Here is a 16,980-nt window from a genome sequence, read left to right on the forward strand (position 1 = left end):
GACACTCCGGCTTGATGTGGAGCTCCATCCTTTAATATCTTGTTGATTAAATTGATGCGCGATCAATAACTACTGAAACGAGGATGTAGTCCGAATTGAAGGCTTTAATCAACAAGATGTTTCCCCAGCAGCTCAAGTACAGAAAGAGGCCGGCTGCTGGGAAACACAGGTTCTTATACCCCGCCTCACTGGGCGGAGCTACCTTACGTTCCGACCAATGAAATGCAAACACTTAGGCCAATGAGCAGCGAGCCTTCTCCACCAATGGTAGCTCACACTCCCAGGTACCATAGTACCTCTAGTCATACTACCACAGGGGTATAAATTGAACAAGGGTAAGAGTGAGGTATTTGTGATCCAGGCGAGGGGGCGTAAAGATGACGGTTCTCCCGAGATTTTTATTTGTTTTTCAGTGTCGCCCTATTTTTATCCCAAAGGCCTTTTGTAAGCAGATTAATACGGTGATCTCTGGGTTGTATGGTGGTTAAAACACCGCGAGTAAGGAAAGTGCTGTTGGAGCGGACCCAAGGGTGGAGGGAGAGGGTTGGCCCTACCAATCGTTAGGAACAAACAGAGTTGTTATCCGAACAAACAGAGTTGTTATCTCTGGGTTGTTGCCCGTGCCACGTGATAGTGAGATGAGGAATAGGGAGAGAGAGCAATTAAACACGTGGCTACAGGGATGGTGCAGGCGGGAGGGATTCAGATTTCTGGATAACTGGGGCTCTTTCTGGGGAAGGTGGGACCTCTATAGACAGGATGGTCTACATCTGAACCTGAGGGGCACCAATATCCTGGGGGGGAGATTTGTTAGTGCTCTTTGGGGGGGTTTAAACTAATTCAGCAGGGGCATGGGAACCTGGATTGTAGTTTTGGGGTACGGGAGATTGAGAGTATAGAGGTCAGGAGCTCAGATTTGACTTCGCAAGAGGGTGCCAGTGTTCAGGTAGGTGGTTTGAAGTGTGTCTACTTCAATGCCAGGAGTATACGAAATAAGGTAGGGGAACTGGCAGCATGGGTTGGTACCTGGGACTTCGATGTTGTGGCCATTTCAGAGACATGGATAGAGCAGGGACAGGAATGGTTGTTGCAGGTTCCGGGGTTTAGGTGTTTTAGTAAGCTCAGAGAAGGGGGCAAAAGAGGGGGAGGTGTGGCGCTGCTAGTCAAGGACAGTATTACGGTGGCGGAAAGGATGCTAGATGGGGACTCTTCTTCTGAGGTAGTATGGGCTGAGGTTAGAAACAGGAAAGGAGAGGTCACCCTGTTGGGAGTTTTCTATAGGCCACCTAATAGTTCTAGGGATGTAGAGGAAAGGATGGCGAAGATGATTCTGGAAAAGAGCGAAAGTAACAGGGTAGTTGTTATGGGAGACTTTAACTTTCCAAATATTGACTGGAAAAGATATAGTTCGAGTACATTAGATGGGTCATTCTTTGTACAATGTGTGCAGGAGGGTTTCCTGACACAATATGTTGACAGGCCAACAAGAGGCGAGGCCACATTGGATTTGGTTTTGGGTAATGAACCAGGCCAGGTGTTAGATCTGGAGGTAGGTGAGCACTTTGGAAACAGTGACCACAATTCGGTGACCTTTACGTTAGTGATGGAAAGGGATAAGTATACCCCGCAGGGCAAGAGTTATAGCTGGGGGAAGGGCAATTATGATGCCATTAGACATGACTTAGGATGTGTTGGTTGGAGAAGTAGGCTGCAAGGGTTGGGCACACTGGATATGTGGAGCTTGTTCAAGGAACAGCTATTGCATGTTCTTGATAAGTACGTACCAGTCAGGCAGGGAGGAAGGGGCCGAGCGAGGGAACCATGGTTTACCAAAGAAGTGGAATCTCTTGTTAAGAGGAAGAAGGAGGCCTATGTGAAGATGAGGCGTGAAGTTTCAGTTGGGGCGCTTGATAGTTACAAGGAAGCGAGGAAGGATCTAAAGAGAGAGCTGAGACGAGCAAGGAGGGGACATGAGAAGTCTTTGGCAGGTAGGATCAAGGAAAACCCAAAAGCTTTCTATAGGTATGTCAGGAATAAAAGAATGGCGAGGGTAAGAGTAGGGCCAGTCAAGGACAGTGGTGGGAAGTTGTGTGTGGAGGCTGAGGAGATAAGCGAGATACTAAATGAATACTTTTCGTCAGTATTCACTCAAGAAAAAGATAATATTGTGGAGGAGAATGCTGAGACCCAGGCTATTAGAATAGATGGCATTGAGGTGCGTAGGGAAGAAGTGTTGGCAATTCTGGACAAGGTGAAAATAGATAAGTCCCCGGGGCCGGATGGGATTTATCCTAGGATTCTCTGGGAAGCCAGGGAAGAGATTGCTGAGCCTTTGGCTTTGATTTTTAGGTCATCATTGGCTACAGGAATAGTGCCAGAGGACTGGAGGATAGCAAATGTGGTCCCTTTGTTCAAGAAGGGGAGTAGAGATAACCCCGGTAACTATAGGCCGGTGAGCCTAACGTCTGTGGTGGGTAAGGTCTTGGAGAGGATTATAAAAGATACGATTTATAATCATCTAGATAGGAATAATATGATTAGGGATAGTCAGCATGGTTTTGTGAAGGGTAGGTCATGCCTCACAAACCTTATCGAGTTCTTTGAGAAGGTGACTGAACAGGTAGACGAGGGTAGAGCAGTTGATGTGGTGTATATGGATTTCAGTAAAGCATTTGATAAGGTTCCCCACGGTCGGCTATTGCAGAAAATACGGAGGCTGGGGATTGAGGGTGATTTAGAGATGTGGATCAGAAATTGGCTAGTTGAAAGAAGACAGAGAGTGGTAGTTGATGGGAAATGTTCAGAATGGAGTTCAGTTACGAGTGGCGTACCACAAGGATCTGTTCTGGGGCCGTTGCTGTTTGTCATTTTTATAAATGACCTAGAGGAGGGCGCAGAAGGATGGGTGAGTAAATTTGCAGACGACACTAAAGTCGGTGGAGTTGTAGACAGTGCGGAAGGATGTTGCAGGTTACAGAGGGACATAGATAAGCTGCAGAGCTGGGCTGAGAGGTGGCAAATGGAGTTTAATGTGGAGAAGTGTGAGGTGATTCACTTTGGAAAGAATAACAGGAATGCGGAATATTTGGCTAATGGTAAAATTCTTGGTAGTGTGGATGAGCAGAGGGATCTCGGTGTCCATGTACATAGATCCCTGAAAGTTGCCACCCAGGTTGATCGGGTTGTGAAGAAGGCCTATGGTGTGTTGGCCTTTATTGGTAGAGGGATTGAGTTCCAGAGCCATGAGGTCATGTTGCAGTTGTACAAAACTCTAGTACGGCCGCATTTGGAGTATTGCGTACAGTTCTGGTCGCCTCATTATAGGAAGGACGTGGAAGCCTTGGAACGGGTGCAGAGGAGATTTACCAGGATGTTGCCTGGTATGGAGGGAAAATCTTATGAGGAAAGGCTGATGGACTTGAGGTTGTTTTCGTTAGAGAGAAGAAGGTTAAGAGGTGACTTAATAGAGGCATACAAAATGATAAGAGGGTTAGATAGGGTGGACAGCGAGAGCCTTCTCCCGCGGATGGAGGTGGCTAGCACGAGGGGACATAGCCTTAAATTGAGGGGTAATAGATATAGGACAGAGGTCAGAGGTGGGTTTTTTACGCAAAGAGTGGTGAGGCCGTGGAATGCCCTACCTGCAACAGTAGTGAACTCGCCAACATTGAGGGCATTTAAAAGTTTATTGGATAAGCATATGGATGATAAGGGCATAGTGTAGGTTAGATGGCCTTTAGTTTTTTTCCATGTCGGTGCAACATCGAGGGCCGAAGGGCCTGTACTGCGCTGTATCGTTCTATGTTCTAACTACTACTGGGCGGCAAATATAGCCATGATCAGGAAGTGGGTAATGGGGGAGGGGTCGGTGTGGGAGCATGTAGAGGTGGCATCATGTAGGTGCACAAGTTTAAGGGCACTGGTAATGGCACCTCTGCCATTCTCGCCGGATCGGTACTCCACAAGCCTGGTGGTAGAGGCGGCTCTGAGAGTTTGAGGGCAGTGGCAGAAGTATATGGGAGTGGAGAGAGTGTTGGTTTTGGCTCTAATTTGTGGCAATCACCGGTTTGTGCCGGGGAGTTTGGATGGGGGATTTCGGAGGTGACAGAGAGCAGGAATTGAGAGGCTGGGGGATCTATTTATTGATGGGAGCTTTCCTTGTTTGGAGGATTTGGAGGAGGCGTTTGAATTGCCGGGTGGAAATGGGTTTCGCTATCTGCAGGTCAGGGACTTTGTACGAAGGCAGGTTTCAACCTTTCCGCTTCTACCGCCCCGGGGATACAGGATAAGGTAGTTTCAAAAACGGGAATGGGGGAAGGGAAGGTCTCGGATATTTATGATGAGCTCATGGAGTGGGAGGGATCCTAGGTACGGGAGGTAAAGCGCAAGGAGCTCAAGGTAGGTCTGTGGGAGGATGTCATGATTCAATACATCCTCATCATGTGCCAGGCTCAGCCTGATTCAATTCAAGGTAGTTCACTGGGCACATATGATGGTGGCCTGGATGAGCAGGTTTTTTGGGGTGGAGGACAGGTGCGGGAGGTGTGCTGGAGGGCCAGCAAATCACGTCCACATGTTTTGGGCATGTCCGAAGTTTAGGGGATTCTAGCAAGGATTTGCCGACGTCATGTCCACGGTGCCAAAAACGAGGGTGGCCCAGAGTCCGGAGATGGCGATCTTTGGAGTGACGGAAGACCCGGGGGTTCAGAGGCCGAGAGAGGCTGACGTTTTGGCCTTTGAAATGAAATGAAATGAAAATCACTTATTGTCACGAGTAGGCTTCAATGAAGTTACTGTGAAAAGCCTCAAGTCGCAACATTCCGGCGCCTGTTCAGGGAGGCTGGTACGGGAATTGAACCGCTGGCCTGCCTTGGTCTGCTTTGAAAGCCAGCTATTTAGCTCAGTGTGCTAAACCAACCCCTAAATCAGCCTTTACCTCCTTGGTAGCCCGAAGGCGGATTTTATTATCCTAGAGGATCTCGGAGCGACCGAAATTGGGGGTATGGGTTAGCGACATGACCAGGTTTATCAGTCTTGAGAAACTTAAGTTCGCCCTGAAAGGATCAATGTTAGGGTTCGTTAGGAGGTGGTAGCTGTTTATCGACTTCTTCAGGGAAAACTGAACTGTTAGCAGATATAATCGGAGGGGGGGGTAGGGAACATGGTGGAGGGGGGGGAGTAGAGGGAGTTAGTTTAGTTTAGGTTAGGCGGGATCAGCGAGAGGAGATGGAGGGATTGGGGAATTGTGTGCATAAGCCATGTTGGCTGGTTATGGTTGTTGGTTGGCGGGGGGGGGGGGGGGGGGGGGGGGGGGGGGGGTGTTATGCACTGAACAATGTTTACATTTGTATTTGTATTTTTTGTTATCATAAAATCATAAATGCCTTAATAAAATGTTTAAAATAAAAGATGCCCCCAACCCCGCTGCCCATATTCCTGACCCAACCACGGAGGCACCTGGTGTCTCTCGTTTCCCCTCTCGTCCCTGTTGGAACGGAGTTGCCTCCACTAAGAATCTGGTGAGAAATGGAACTTGAACCAGTAAATATCTCTGTGAACCCTCGCCTTACCACTTCCTGTGCAGGGTTTCGAAACTCTCCGATATCTTTCTACAGCACCATGACACCATCACTGTAGTGTTTATGAGGATTAGCCACCTTTTCAAACAATCCAACTACTGGGGTGTAGATGTTTGAAATCTTCTCCCCCAGAGGACAGTGGGTGTACAGCCATTGAGTAGGTTCAAGACACAGAGAAATAGAATTATTGGGGGTGTGAGGATAGGTCAGCAAAATGGAACTGATGTGGACATTCAGACATGATCATATTAAATGGTTGACTGAACACTGCTCTTGTTTCTTATGTTCTTATGAATTCTCACTGACTGAAGACCAGAAAAAATAAGAAGTGAAGTTGGAACGAGGTGATAGGGTGAAATGCGCAATTGCGAATCAGCAGCCGCTTTTACATCACACCCACTGACTTCAATCGAGCAGGAAATAGGGTATGGTATGAAATGGCTGTGATAGGCAGTGAAAGCAGATTCAACTTTCAAAAGAGAATTGGAGAAGCACTGAAAAGGTTGAAGGATCAAGGGGACCAAGCAGGGGGAAGGTGGGATAAATTGAATAGCTCTTTCAAAGAACTGGCACAGGCAGGATGTCTTGAATGGCCTTCTCATGCTGAGTTATATGATTAGAAAATTCTGGAGACATAAACGGGATGGTGTTTTATGCAATCCACTGATCTAAACTCTGGTTTTGCAGATGTCATGAATCTAGTTAATCAGGTAAATATGCAAGATATGAATTGTGTGGGGACTGACATGTCTGCGTGACAACAGCCCAATTCAGCAGCTTTTGTAATGTTGAATAGCCAGATTAGACGGTTCATTATTTAATAGCAACTATCGCTGGAACTTGGTCACTTAACACCGTAAAGTGCTTTCAAACAATTTAGAATGCACAATTTTTTTTACTCGAAAGGCAGTTTAGTTCCGTTTTACATGAAACCTGAAAGTCTGTGTTATTGTGAGTTAAGGTCCCATGGGGTTGCTCACATTGTGTGTGCCTTGCTTTCCGTATCATTTTAATCGCTGGTACTGTCTCTATCTACTCGCCTATTTCTCATTGGTTTCTGGTTCTACTCTCTGCCTCTCGCTATGCCTCCTCACCATTTCCCCGCACTCTGCCTCCTTACCCTCGGTGCTTGTCCTTGTTCTGTTGAGGCTGGAACCCCTCCTCCTCCTCTACTTATTGTCCCTTTTGTTCCTGTTATGGTGCCCTTCTCCCAGTTTCTGCATGCTGTCCCACAGTCTCCTTTCCAGGTGTCCCCTGGTCATATATTTAATGTAGGAACAGATTCTAGAACAAGGGTGTGACTTTAAACCTCTGGCCTCTGGGTAACTCCAGTCCCTTACAGACATAATTGGCTCTTAGCTGCTCTGAAGATAAGTTAGGACTCTATCAAAGTTAACAAGTTGAGGTGCAGATCAACCCAGATCTCGGCGAATGGTGGAGCAGGAATGAGGGGCTGAATGGCCGACCCATGTTCCTGATTTTACTTATCTTATCTTTCCAGAATACCAGAGACTGCAGAAAGCGGACCAGTGTGGTGATCCTCCGGTTAAATCACCACCAGTCAGCTTTCCCCCTCAAAGGGGAAAGCAGCCTATGGTCATCTGGGACTGTGGCTACTTTACTGTTGTATTATACGTGCACTAAAACTAATTTCTACTTTAAGTAGTGAGAGGTTTGGGGCACAAGTTAATGTGATGCATAGAGTCCATGGAGACTCTACAGTGCAGAAGGAGGATATTTGGTTGGTCACGTCTGTCCCGATCCTCTGAAAGAGTACCCTCTCTAGGCTCACTTCCCCACCCTACCCTGTAACCCCACCTTATCTGCACTTCTTTGGACACTAAGGGGCAATTTTTAACATTGTCAATTCACCTAACCTACACATCTTTGGACCCGGAACAATGGGTGTAACCATGAAATATGGTTGAGGTGCCCTGGTTCACAGCATGTTCCCAACTTGAGACAGGCACTTCATCACTGAGACTGTGTATCTGTTGTTTGGAGATGGACAACACTGACCTGAAATATTTCCACATCCAAGTTTTTCACCATCTTTTCTCAGCATTTTCAAGGTTTTGGTCACCTGTCCTGATCAGTCCGTATTAAGCTCACAATAGAATCCCTACAGTGCAGAAAGAGGCCATTCGACCAATCAAGTCTCCACTGACCCTCTGAAAGAACACCCTACCTAGGCCCACTCCCACACCCTAGCCCCGCCATCTAATCTCAGCCATGCCACCAACTCTGCACATCTTTTGGATTCTAAGGGACAATTTAGCATGGCCAATCCACATAACCTTAGGACTGTGGGATGAAACTGGACCACCTGAGGAAACCCATGTAGACTCGGTGCAATCTCCACACAGTCACCCAAGGCCGGAATTGAACCTGTGTCCACGGCACAGTGAAGCAGCAGTGCTAACCACTGTGTCACCGTGCTGCCCCATCTGCTCACTGATCATCTGATGAGCTTTGGGACATTTCACGATGTTTTTTAAAAGGAGCAATTTAGCATGGCCATTCCACCTACCCTACACATCTTTGGGTTGTGGGGGTGTAACCCACCCAGACACGGGGAGAATGTGCAAACTCCACGGCCAGTGGCCTGGGGCCAGGATCGAACCTGGGTCCTTGGCACTGTGAGGCAGCAGTGCTAACTACTGCTCCACCATGCCACCCCTACATTTTGTAAGTTGTTGCCGTTGGAGGAGCAGTTGGAAGGAATGTCATTTCAGGGCTGCATTCTTGTTTCAGCTAATGTTCTACTTCAGAGTCTCAATGGTGGCAACTTCAATTCAGGCACTTTTCTCAACTCTGATACATAGTTGAGACGAAAGCCACAGATGGTAAGACAGAAAATTTCAGAGCCTACACTTGTTCACTGTTGCCCTGTCATTACAGATTACAAACCAGATGAGGACGTTGGATGGGCTTCAGATGAATTTGTAAGTAGCCTCATTTTCCTTTTCACAATACTGTGCTTTTGAAGAGGGTAACTATATTTTCACTGATGCATCCTGTAAAAGTTTGATGTTAAAAGTAAACGTTGTGTTCGAACCATGTGCATATGTTCTGGGCATGTCCGGTGCTGGAAGGGTTCTGGAAGGGGGTGGCAAGGACGGTGTCGAAGGTAGTGGGGTCCAGGGTCAAACCAGGATGGGGGCTTGCGATCTTTGGGGTCGGGGTAGAACCGGGGGTACAGGAGGTTAGGGAGGCCGGAATACTGGCCTTTGCGTCCCTAGTGGCTCGACGAAGGATATTAATTCAATGGAAGGACACGAGGCCTCCAAGCGTTGAAACTTGGATTAACGATATGGCGAGCTATATTCAGCTAGAAAGGATCAAATTTGCCCTGAGAGGGTCGGTACAGGGATTCTCCAGGCGGTGGCAACCTTTCCTTGACTTTTAGATCAGAGATAGGCGTTCGGGGTCGTGGCAGCAGCAACCCGGGGGGGAGGGGGGGGGGGGGAGGGGGGGAGGGGGGGGGGGGAGGGGGGGGGGAGGGGGGGAGGGGGGGGAGGGGGGAGGGGGGGAGGGGGGGAGGGGGGAGGGGGGGAGGGAGGGGGGGGAGGGGGGGGGAGGGGGGGAGGGGGGGAGGGGGGGGGAGGGGGGGAGGGGGGGGGAGGGTGGGGGGGAGGGGGGGGGAGGGGGGGGAGGGGGGGGGAGGGGGGGAGGGGGGGAGGGGGGGAGGGGGGGGGAGGGGGGGGGAGAGGGGGGAGGGGGGAGGGGGGGAGGGGGGGGGGAGGGGGGAGGGGGGGAGGGGGGAGGGGGAGGGAGGGGGGGAGGGGGGGGGAGGGGGGAGGGGGAGGGGGGGGAGGGGGGAGGGGGGGAGGGGGGGGAGGGGGGAGGGGGAGGGGGGGGGAGGGGGGGGAGGGGGAGGGGGGGGGGGAGGGGGGGGGAGGGGGAGGGGGGGAGGGGGGGAGGGGGGGGAGGGGAGGGGAGGGGAGGAGGGGGGAGGGGAGGGAGGGGGGGAGGGGAGGGGAGGAGGGGGGGAGGGGAGGGGGGGGAGGGGAGGGGGGGAGGTGGGGAGGGGAGGGGGGGAGGGGGGGAGGGGAGGGGGGGAGGGGAGGGGAGGGAGGGGGCAGCAATGGTCGTGGGGGGACATGCACGACTGTAACGCGGGCAAGTCTGCTCGCTGCTCATGTCTGAAACTGTAGGCTGCCTTGTTTGTTAAGTTGTTGCTTGGGGGGGGGGGGGGAGGACTGGTGCGCGCGAGAGGGCGGGCGAGGGAGGGATATTTGCCTAGAGGGATTGTGTTGTAAATAATTTAAAAATTAGTAGGGGTAAATGTCTGTATGGAAAAACTCTTTCAATAAAAATTATTTTTAAAAAAAAGTAAACGTTGTGTCATTCAGACAGAGGATGATGATGACTATGAGGATCCAGATCAACAGCAAGAATCTGAGGATGATGACGGAGATTATGAATCACCAAATGAAGATGGCGAAGGTCACAACAGTGAAAATGACTATGAACCGCCTCCTTCAAACGACGAAGAAGCCCATCAGATCATGATATGTGCAGCAAAACCGATTTCCAATGACTCGGACTATGCAGGTACCTTCCCAAAATCAACCGACAGGTTGGTGTTTATCAGGAGCTGCCTCTTACAGAATACAGCAGATAATTCAGGCCTGAACAAGTTTGCAGAGCATTAATTAAAACACTTTAACATGTAGCCAGAACAGTAGAGTACAAATTACGGGTGTTGGTAGGTAGATGAAGTGCCAGAAGCTGCTGGGACAGTCAAGACGAGGCTTCAATTTTCTACCAGAAGAACAAGGCTGAGAGCAGCCTCACTATGGAATTGTTGTTTAAATTTAATTCTAATTTCAAGAAAAGTCTTTACATAATTGTTCTCTCAACTTTAATTGTTCACCTGTGGAGATTAAATTATTTAGTTCCAGATTTAAGCTGGTTTAAATACGATAGAGGGAATGTTCACCAGAATGTTGAGGAGAACTCTATTTCTGCTGAAGTTTGTGTGTTTTATATTCAAGTGAGAATATAACTTGAATGTACTGCTGTTCCTGTACATGTACTGCTGTTCCTGTACATGCACTGCTGTTCCTGTACATGCACTGCTGTTCCTGTACATGCACTGCTGTTCCTGTACATGCACTGCTGTTCCTGTACACATGCTGTTCCTGTACACAGTGCTGTTCTTGTACATGCACTGCTGTTCCTGTACATGCACTGCTGTTCCTGTACATGTACTGCTGTTCCTGTACATGCACTGTTGTTCCTGTACATGCACTGCTGTTCCTGTACATGCACTGCTGTTCCTGTACATGTACTGCTGTTCCTGTACACATGCTGTTCCTGTACATGCACTGCTGTTCCTGTACATGCACTGCTGTTCCTGTACATGCACTGCTGTTCCTGTACATGCACTGTTGTTCCTGTACACATAGTGCTGTTCTTGTACATGCACTGCTGTTCCTGTACATGCACTGCTGTTCCTGTACATGCATTGCTGTTCCTGTACATGCACTGCTGTTCCTGTGCATGCACTGCTGTTCCTGTACATGCACTGTTGTTCCTGTACACATGCTGTTCCTGTACACATGTTGTTCCTGTACACAGTGCTGTTCCTGTACATGCACTGCTGTTCCTGTACATGCACTGCTGTTCCTGTACATGCACTGCTGTTCCTGTGCATGCACTGCTGTTCCTGTCCATGCACTGCTGTTCCTGTACACATGCTGTTCCTGTACACAGTGCTGTTCTTGTACATGCACTGCTGTTCCTGTACATGCACTGCTGTTCCTGTACACATACTGTTCCTGTACACATGCTGTTCCTGTACACATAGTGCTGTTACTGTACACTTACTGCTGATCCTGTACATGCAATGCTGTTCCTGTACATGCACTGCTGTTCCTGTACATGTACTGCTGTTCCTGTATACATGCTGCTGTTCCTGTACACGTACTGCCGTTCATGTACATATTTTTAAAAAATCTTTTTATTGCCATTTTCACATTTATCAACAATTATACACATTTTTGCCACGTTAATTTATTGTACTAAACGGAAAGGTTTATCCTGTCCTTTCCTTAATTTACTTTATGCACACATCTGACGTAGCCTGTGGTCCCTTCCACCCCTCCCTAGCCCCTTCTTGTGCCCTCCCCCTCTCCCTTCCCCCTCCCCTTTCATACCCCCCCCCCCCCCCACATTGTGCATTCTTTTGGTTCCCCCTCTGTCTTTGTTTTCCTCTTGTCCATCCTCTTTTTTTTTCTTCCTATCTCCCGTTTTCCAATCTTATTCTTCGTTGCTGGACTCAGACAGGTTTAGAACAGGCCGATGAACTGCCCGATGCATCCAGGAAGCCTTCCTCTGACCCTCGGATGGCATACTTAATCTTTCCCAGGTGGAGAAATTCCGAGAGGTCAGCGAGCCAGTCTGCAGCTGTGGGTGGAGCTGCTGATCGCCAGCCGAGCAGGATTCTCCGGCGTGCAATTATGGAAGCGAAAGCTAGGGCGTCGCTCCTCTTCCCCATGTGTAGCTCTGGTTGCTCTGATACCCCGAAGATTGCCACTATTGGGCATGGCTTCACCCTCACCCCCACAACCCTGGACATTGCCTCGGAGAAGGCTGTCCAGAACACAGGATGTTTGGGACAAGCCCAGAACATGAGTGTGGTTGGCCGGCCCCTCTGGCACCGCTCACATTTGTCCTCCACCTCCGGGAAGAAACTACTCATTCGGGTTCTGGTCAGGTGTGCTCTGTGCACCACTCTGAGCTGCATTAGGCTGAGCCTTGCTCAGGAGGAGGTGGAGTTGGCCCTACTCAGTGCTTCGCTCCAGAGTCCCCACCCCACCTCTGTCCCCAGTTTGTCCTCCCATTTCCGTCTGGTCTCGTCCAGTGGTGTTCGAGCTCTGTCCAGTAACTGTCCGTACATTTTTCCACATAGTCCACCTTCTTTACTGCTTGTGCCTATCAGGTCCTCTAATAGTGTGGTTTCTGGGACCCCGTGTTTGCCTACTGTCTCTTTGCAGAGGAAGTGTTTTATTTGCAGGTGCCTCATTTCCTGACCTTTCAGTAGTCTCCACTTCTTCGTCAGTTCGTCCAGTGTTGCCAGCCTGTGCCCTACGTAAAAGTGTCTCTGACCATCAGTGTGCCCCCGTCTCATCTTCATGTTTTGAAGGTGGTGTCTAGCATGGCTGGGGGGAATTTGTGATTGCTGCAGATGGGGACTATGGGGGATATCTTAGTTAGCCCGAAGTGTTGTCTCAGTAAGGCTCACGTTCTCAGCGTGGCCGCTACCGCTGGGCTTGTTGTGTATTTTGTCAAGGAGGATAGGAGCGCTGCTGTAGCCATGGGTGTGGTAAACCACTGTTGCACCTATATTAGGTGATGTATGGTAGGACCTGTACTACAGGTACGTCGGTAGTCCCTGCCTGCTGGCTCCGGAGTATAAATGTGTGTGTCCTCATGCAGCAGCCATTTCGCCAGCTGTTGTGGGAGGCCACACATCTTAGAGCAATAAAGCCTCAGTTGTATCCAACTCTCGTCTTTGTGCAATTGATCGTGCATCACATGGCCCAGAGGGTTGTTCCTTTACAGGAGGTCTCCTCCATCCATACCCATTCTGAGTTGGGTTCACGTCTGTTCATGTACATGAACTGCTGTTCCTGTACACGTCCTGCTGTTCCTGTACACGTCCTGCTGTTCCTGTACATGTACTGCTGTTCCTGTACACGTCCTGCTGTTCCTGTACACGTCCTGCTGTTCCTGTACATGCCCTGCTGTTCCTGTACACGTCCTGCTGTTCCTGTACATGTACTGCTATTCCTGTACACGTCCTGCTGTTCCTGTACACGTCCTGCTGTTCCTGTACATGTACTGCTGTTCCTGTACACGTACTGCTGTTCCTGTACACGCCCTGCTGTTCCTGTACACGTCCTGCTGTTCCTGTACACGTACTGCTGTTCCTGTACATGTACTGCTGTTCCTGTACACGTCCTGCTGTTCCTGTACACGTCCTGCTGTTCCTGTACACGTACTGCTGTTCCTGTACATGTACTGCTGTTCCTGTACACGTCCTGCTGTTCCTGTACACGTCCTGCTGTTCCTGTACATGCACTGCTGTTCCTGTACACGTCCTGCTGTTCCTGTACACGTCCTGCTGTTCCTGTACACGTCCTGCTGTTCCTGTACACGTACTGCTGTTCCTGTACACGTCCTGCTGTTCCTGTACACGTCCTGCTGTTCCTGTACATGTCCTGCTGTTCCTGTACATGTACTGCTGTTCCTGTACACGTCCTGCTGTTCCTGTACACACCCTGCTGTTCCTGTACACGTCCTGCTGTTCCTGTACATGTACTGCTGTTCCTGTACACGTCCTGCTGTTCCTGTACATGTACTGCTGTTCCTGTACACGTCCTGCTGTTCCTGTACATGTACTGCTGTTCCTATACACGTACTGCTGTTCCTGTACATGTACTGCTGTTCCTGTACATGTACTGCTGTTCCTGTACAGGTCCTGCTGTTCCTGTACATGTACTGCTGTTCCTGTACATGTACTGCTGTTCCTGTACACGTCCTGCTGTTCCTGTACACGTCCTGCTGTTCCTGTACACGCCCTGCTGTTCCTGTACACGTCCTGCTGTTCCTGTACACGTCCTGCTGTTCCTGTACATGTACTGCTGTTCCTGTACACGTCCTGCTGTTCCTGTACATGTACTGTTGATCCTGTACACGTCCTGCTGTTCCTGTACACGTCCTGCTGTTCCTGTACATGTACTGTTGATCCTGTACGCATATAGCTATTCCTATACACGTACTGCTGTTCCTGTACATGTACTGCTATTCCTGTACAGGTCCTGCTGTTCCTGTACACGTCCTGCTGTTCCTGTACACGTCCTGCTGTTCCTGTACATGTACTGCTGTTCCTGTACACGTCCTGCTGTTCCTGTACATGTACTGCTGTTCCTGTACACGTCCTGCTGTTCCTGTACATGTACTGCTGTTCCTGTACACGTCCTGCTGTTCCTGTACATGTACTGCTGTTCCTATACACGTACTGCTGTTCCTGTACATGTACTGCTGTTCCTGTACATGTACTGCTGTTCCTGTACATGTACTGCTGTTCCTGTACACGTCCTGCTGTTCCTGTACACGTCCTGCTGTTCCTGTACACGCCCTGCTGTTCCTGTACACGTCCTGCTGTTCCTGTACACGTCCTGCTGTTCCTGTACATGTACTGCTGTTCCTGTACACGTCCTGCTGTTCCTGTACATGTACTGTTGATCCTGTACACGTCCTGCTGTTCCTGTACACGTCCTGCTGTTCCTGTACATGTACTGTTGATCCTGTACGCATATAGCTATTCCTATACACGTACTGCTGTTCCTGTACATGTACTGCTGTTCCTGTACAGGTCCTGCTGTTCCTGTACACGTCCTGCTGTTCCTGTACACGTTCTGCTGTTCCTGTACACATACAGCTACTCCTACACACACACCGCTGCTCCTGTACACGTACCACTGCTCCTGTACACATACTAATGCTCCTTTTGAATTGGATTTGTTCATTGTCACGTGTGAGGAGGTACAGTGAAAAGTATTGTTCTGTGTACAGTTCAGACATACATGAAACAAAAATACATAATAGGGCAAACATAAAATGCACAATGTAAATACATAGATATAGGCGTCAGGTGAAACATACAGGAGTGCAGTACTACACAGTAGAGAAGATGTGTGAAGAGATCAGATCAGTCCATAAGAGGGTCATTTAGGAGTCTGGTAACAGTGGGGAAGTAGCTGTTTTTGAATTTGTATTGGGTGACTGTGTGGAGTTTTCACTTTCTCTCCGTGTCTGCATAGGTTTCCTCTGGGTGCTCCAGTTTCCTCCCACAGTCTAAAGATGTGCAGGTTAAGTGGGTTGACCATGCTAAATTGCCCCTAGTGTTCAAAGGTTAGGAGGGGCCGCTGCGTTACAGGGGGTAGGAGCATGGGCATACGTACCCTTTCCAGGGGCAGGTGTAGATTCGATGGGCTGAATGGCCTCCTTCTGCACTGTAAATTCTATGATTCTATGTGGCATGCCTGGAGCAATGGATAGTGATGGCACAGGTTCCAAATTTCTTTCCATCCCAAGGCTGACCAGGCATCTCTGCCGCTCTTACCGCCCGCCATTACTGTGTGCTGGAACAATTTAAAGATTGTTACTCAGCCACATCATGAACATGCCTTCCTCCACCATCAAGTCCCAGAGTTGCACTGACACGGAGCTTCTGGCTTGGAGGCAAGGGCACTACCCAATACACTACAAGACCTCCGACACAACATTTACTGAGGAGATCAAAACAATTAAAAAGATATTTAAGTTAGAAAAGGCGAAGAGATTCGTTAAATTACTTAAAGTTAGTGAGGAAAAAGCCCTCATCTGAATGGATTGCATCTGTTCATATTAAAAGATGTGAGGGAAGAGATAACGAGGTGTTACTATATATTCATGAAAAATCATGAGATGGGGAATTGTGCATAGGACTGAGAGACAGCTAATGTAATTCCTGTGATTAAAAAGGATGTAGATTTATCCAGGCAAATATTGGCCTCTTCTTAATGTCAGTCCAGAATGATTACTGAACCTTTGATCAAAGATGTAATGGAAAAATATCTCAACAATAAAAATGAAATAAAGGCTAGTCAGCGAGATTTCAAAAGGGACAATCATGGTTGGCCTATCCTATTGTATTCTTTGAAGAAGCATTGGAAGTGTGGATGTGATGTATTTGGATTTTCAAAAGGCTTTTGATAAAATACAACAGTAGACTCATGACTGAGGACAGAGCATGTGGAGTCAGGGGACATGTTAGCCCTGAATGGCCCAGCTCCAATTTTAATGTTATCTACCTTGTTCTGGACTCCTCCCTCCTGAGGAGACATTGTGGGAGAAATGTTTTTGTGTAGCGATGGAGACGTATTGGGGCAGTCAGTGCAACCTGCCTGGCCTGGATGGTGTTCTTTATTGAAATCTGTAAAAAGCAGCGTGCAGGCCACACAGGAACAGAAACCCACGGTGCTGCCTGCCCTGTCAATTTGATATAAGTCTGCATAGCTACACCCAACAAATTTGATCCCCAATGTCTCTGTCTACGTATACTAACAAAGCCTTTAATCATCTTAAATACCTTAATCAGAGAGGTAGGTTTTTTTATAGGCTGTGGGCATCGCTGATTAGGCGATGATTTATTACCCATCACTTACTGCCTTTGAAAAGGTGGTGGTGAGCTCCCTTCTTGAGCTGCAATAAGAAGTCTTACAACACCAGGTTAAAGTCCAACATGTTTTTTCAAACATTAGCTTTCGGAGCACTGCTCCTTCCTCAGGTGAATTGCAGCCCATGTGGTGTAGGTTCACCCACCGTGCTATTAGGGAAGGAGTTC

At 48.8% G+C, this 16,980-nt stretch overlaps 1 protein-coding gene across 1 annotated transcript in view; it reads left to right on the top strand.

Moving 5' to 3' along the window:
* The window catches only part of LOC119965024 (lymphocyte cytosolic protein 2-like), a 220,454-nt gene that overhangs the window by 112,133 nt on the left and 91,341 nt on the right, over positions 1 to 16,980 (top strand). Inside the window, exons 6-7 of the mRNA XM_038795232.1 lie at positions 8,481 to 8,524; positions 9,935 to 10,136. Coding sequence (XP_038651160.1) covers positions 8,481 to 8,524; positions 9,935 to 10,136 — 246 coding nt within the window. The remainder of the gene's footprint in view (positions 1 to 8,480; positions 8,525 to 9,934; positions 10,137 to 16,980) is intronic.

This window comes from Scyliorhinus canicula, chromosome 4, assembly GCF_902713615.1.
Source record: "Scyliorhinus canicula chromosome 4, sScyCan1.1, whole genome shotgun sequence".
Taxonomy (NCBI): Eukaryota; Metazoa; Chordata; class Chondrichthyes; order Carcharhiniformes; family Scyliorhinidae; genus Scyliorhinus; species Scyliorhinus canicula.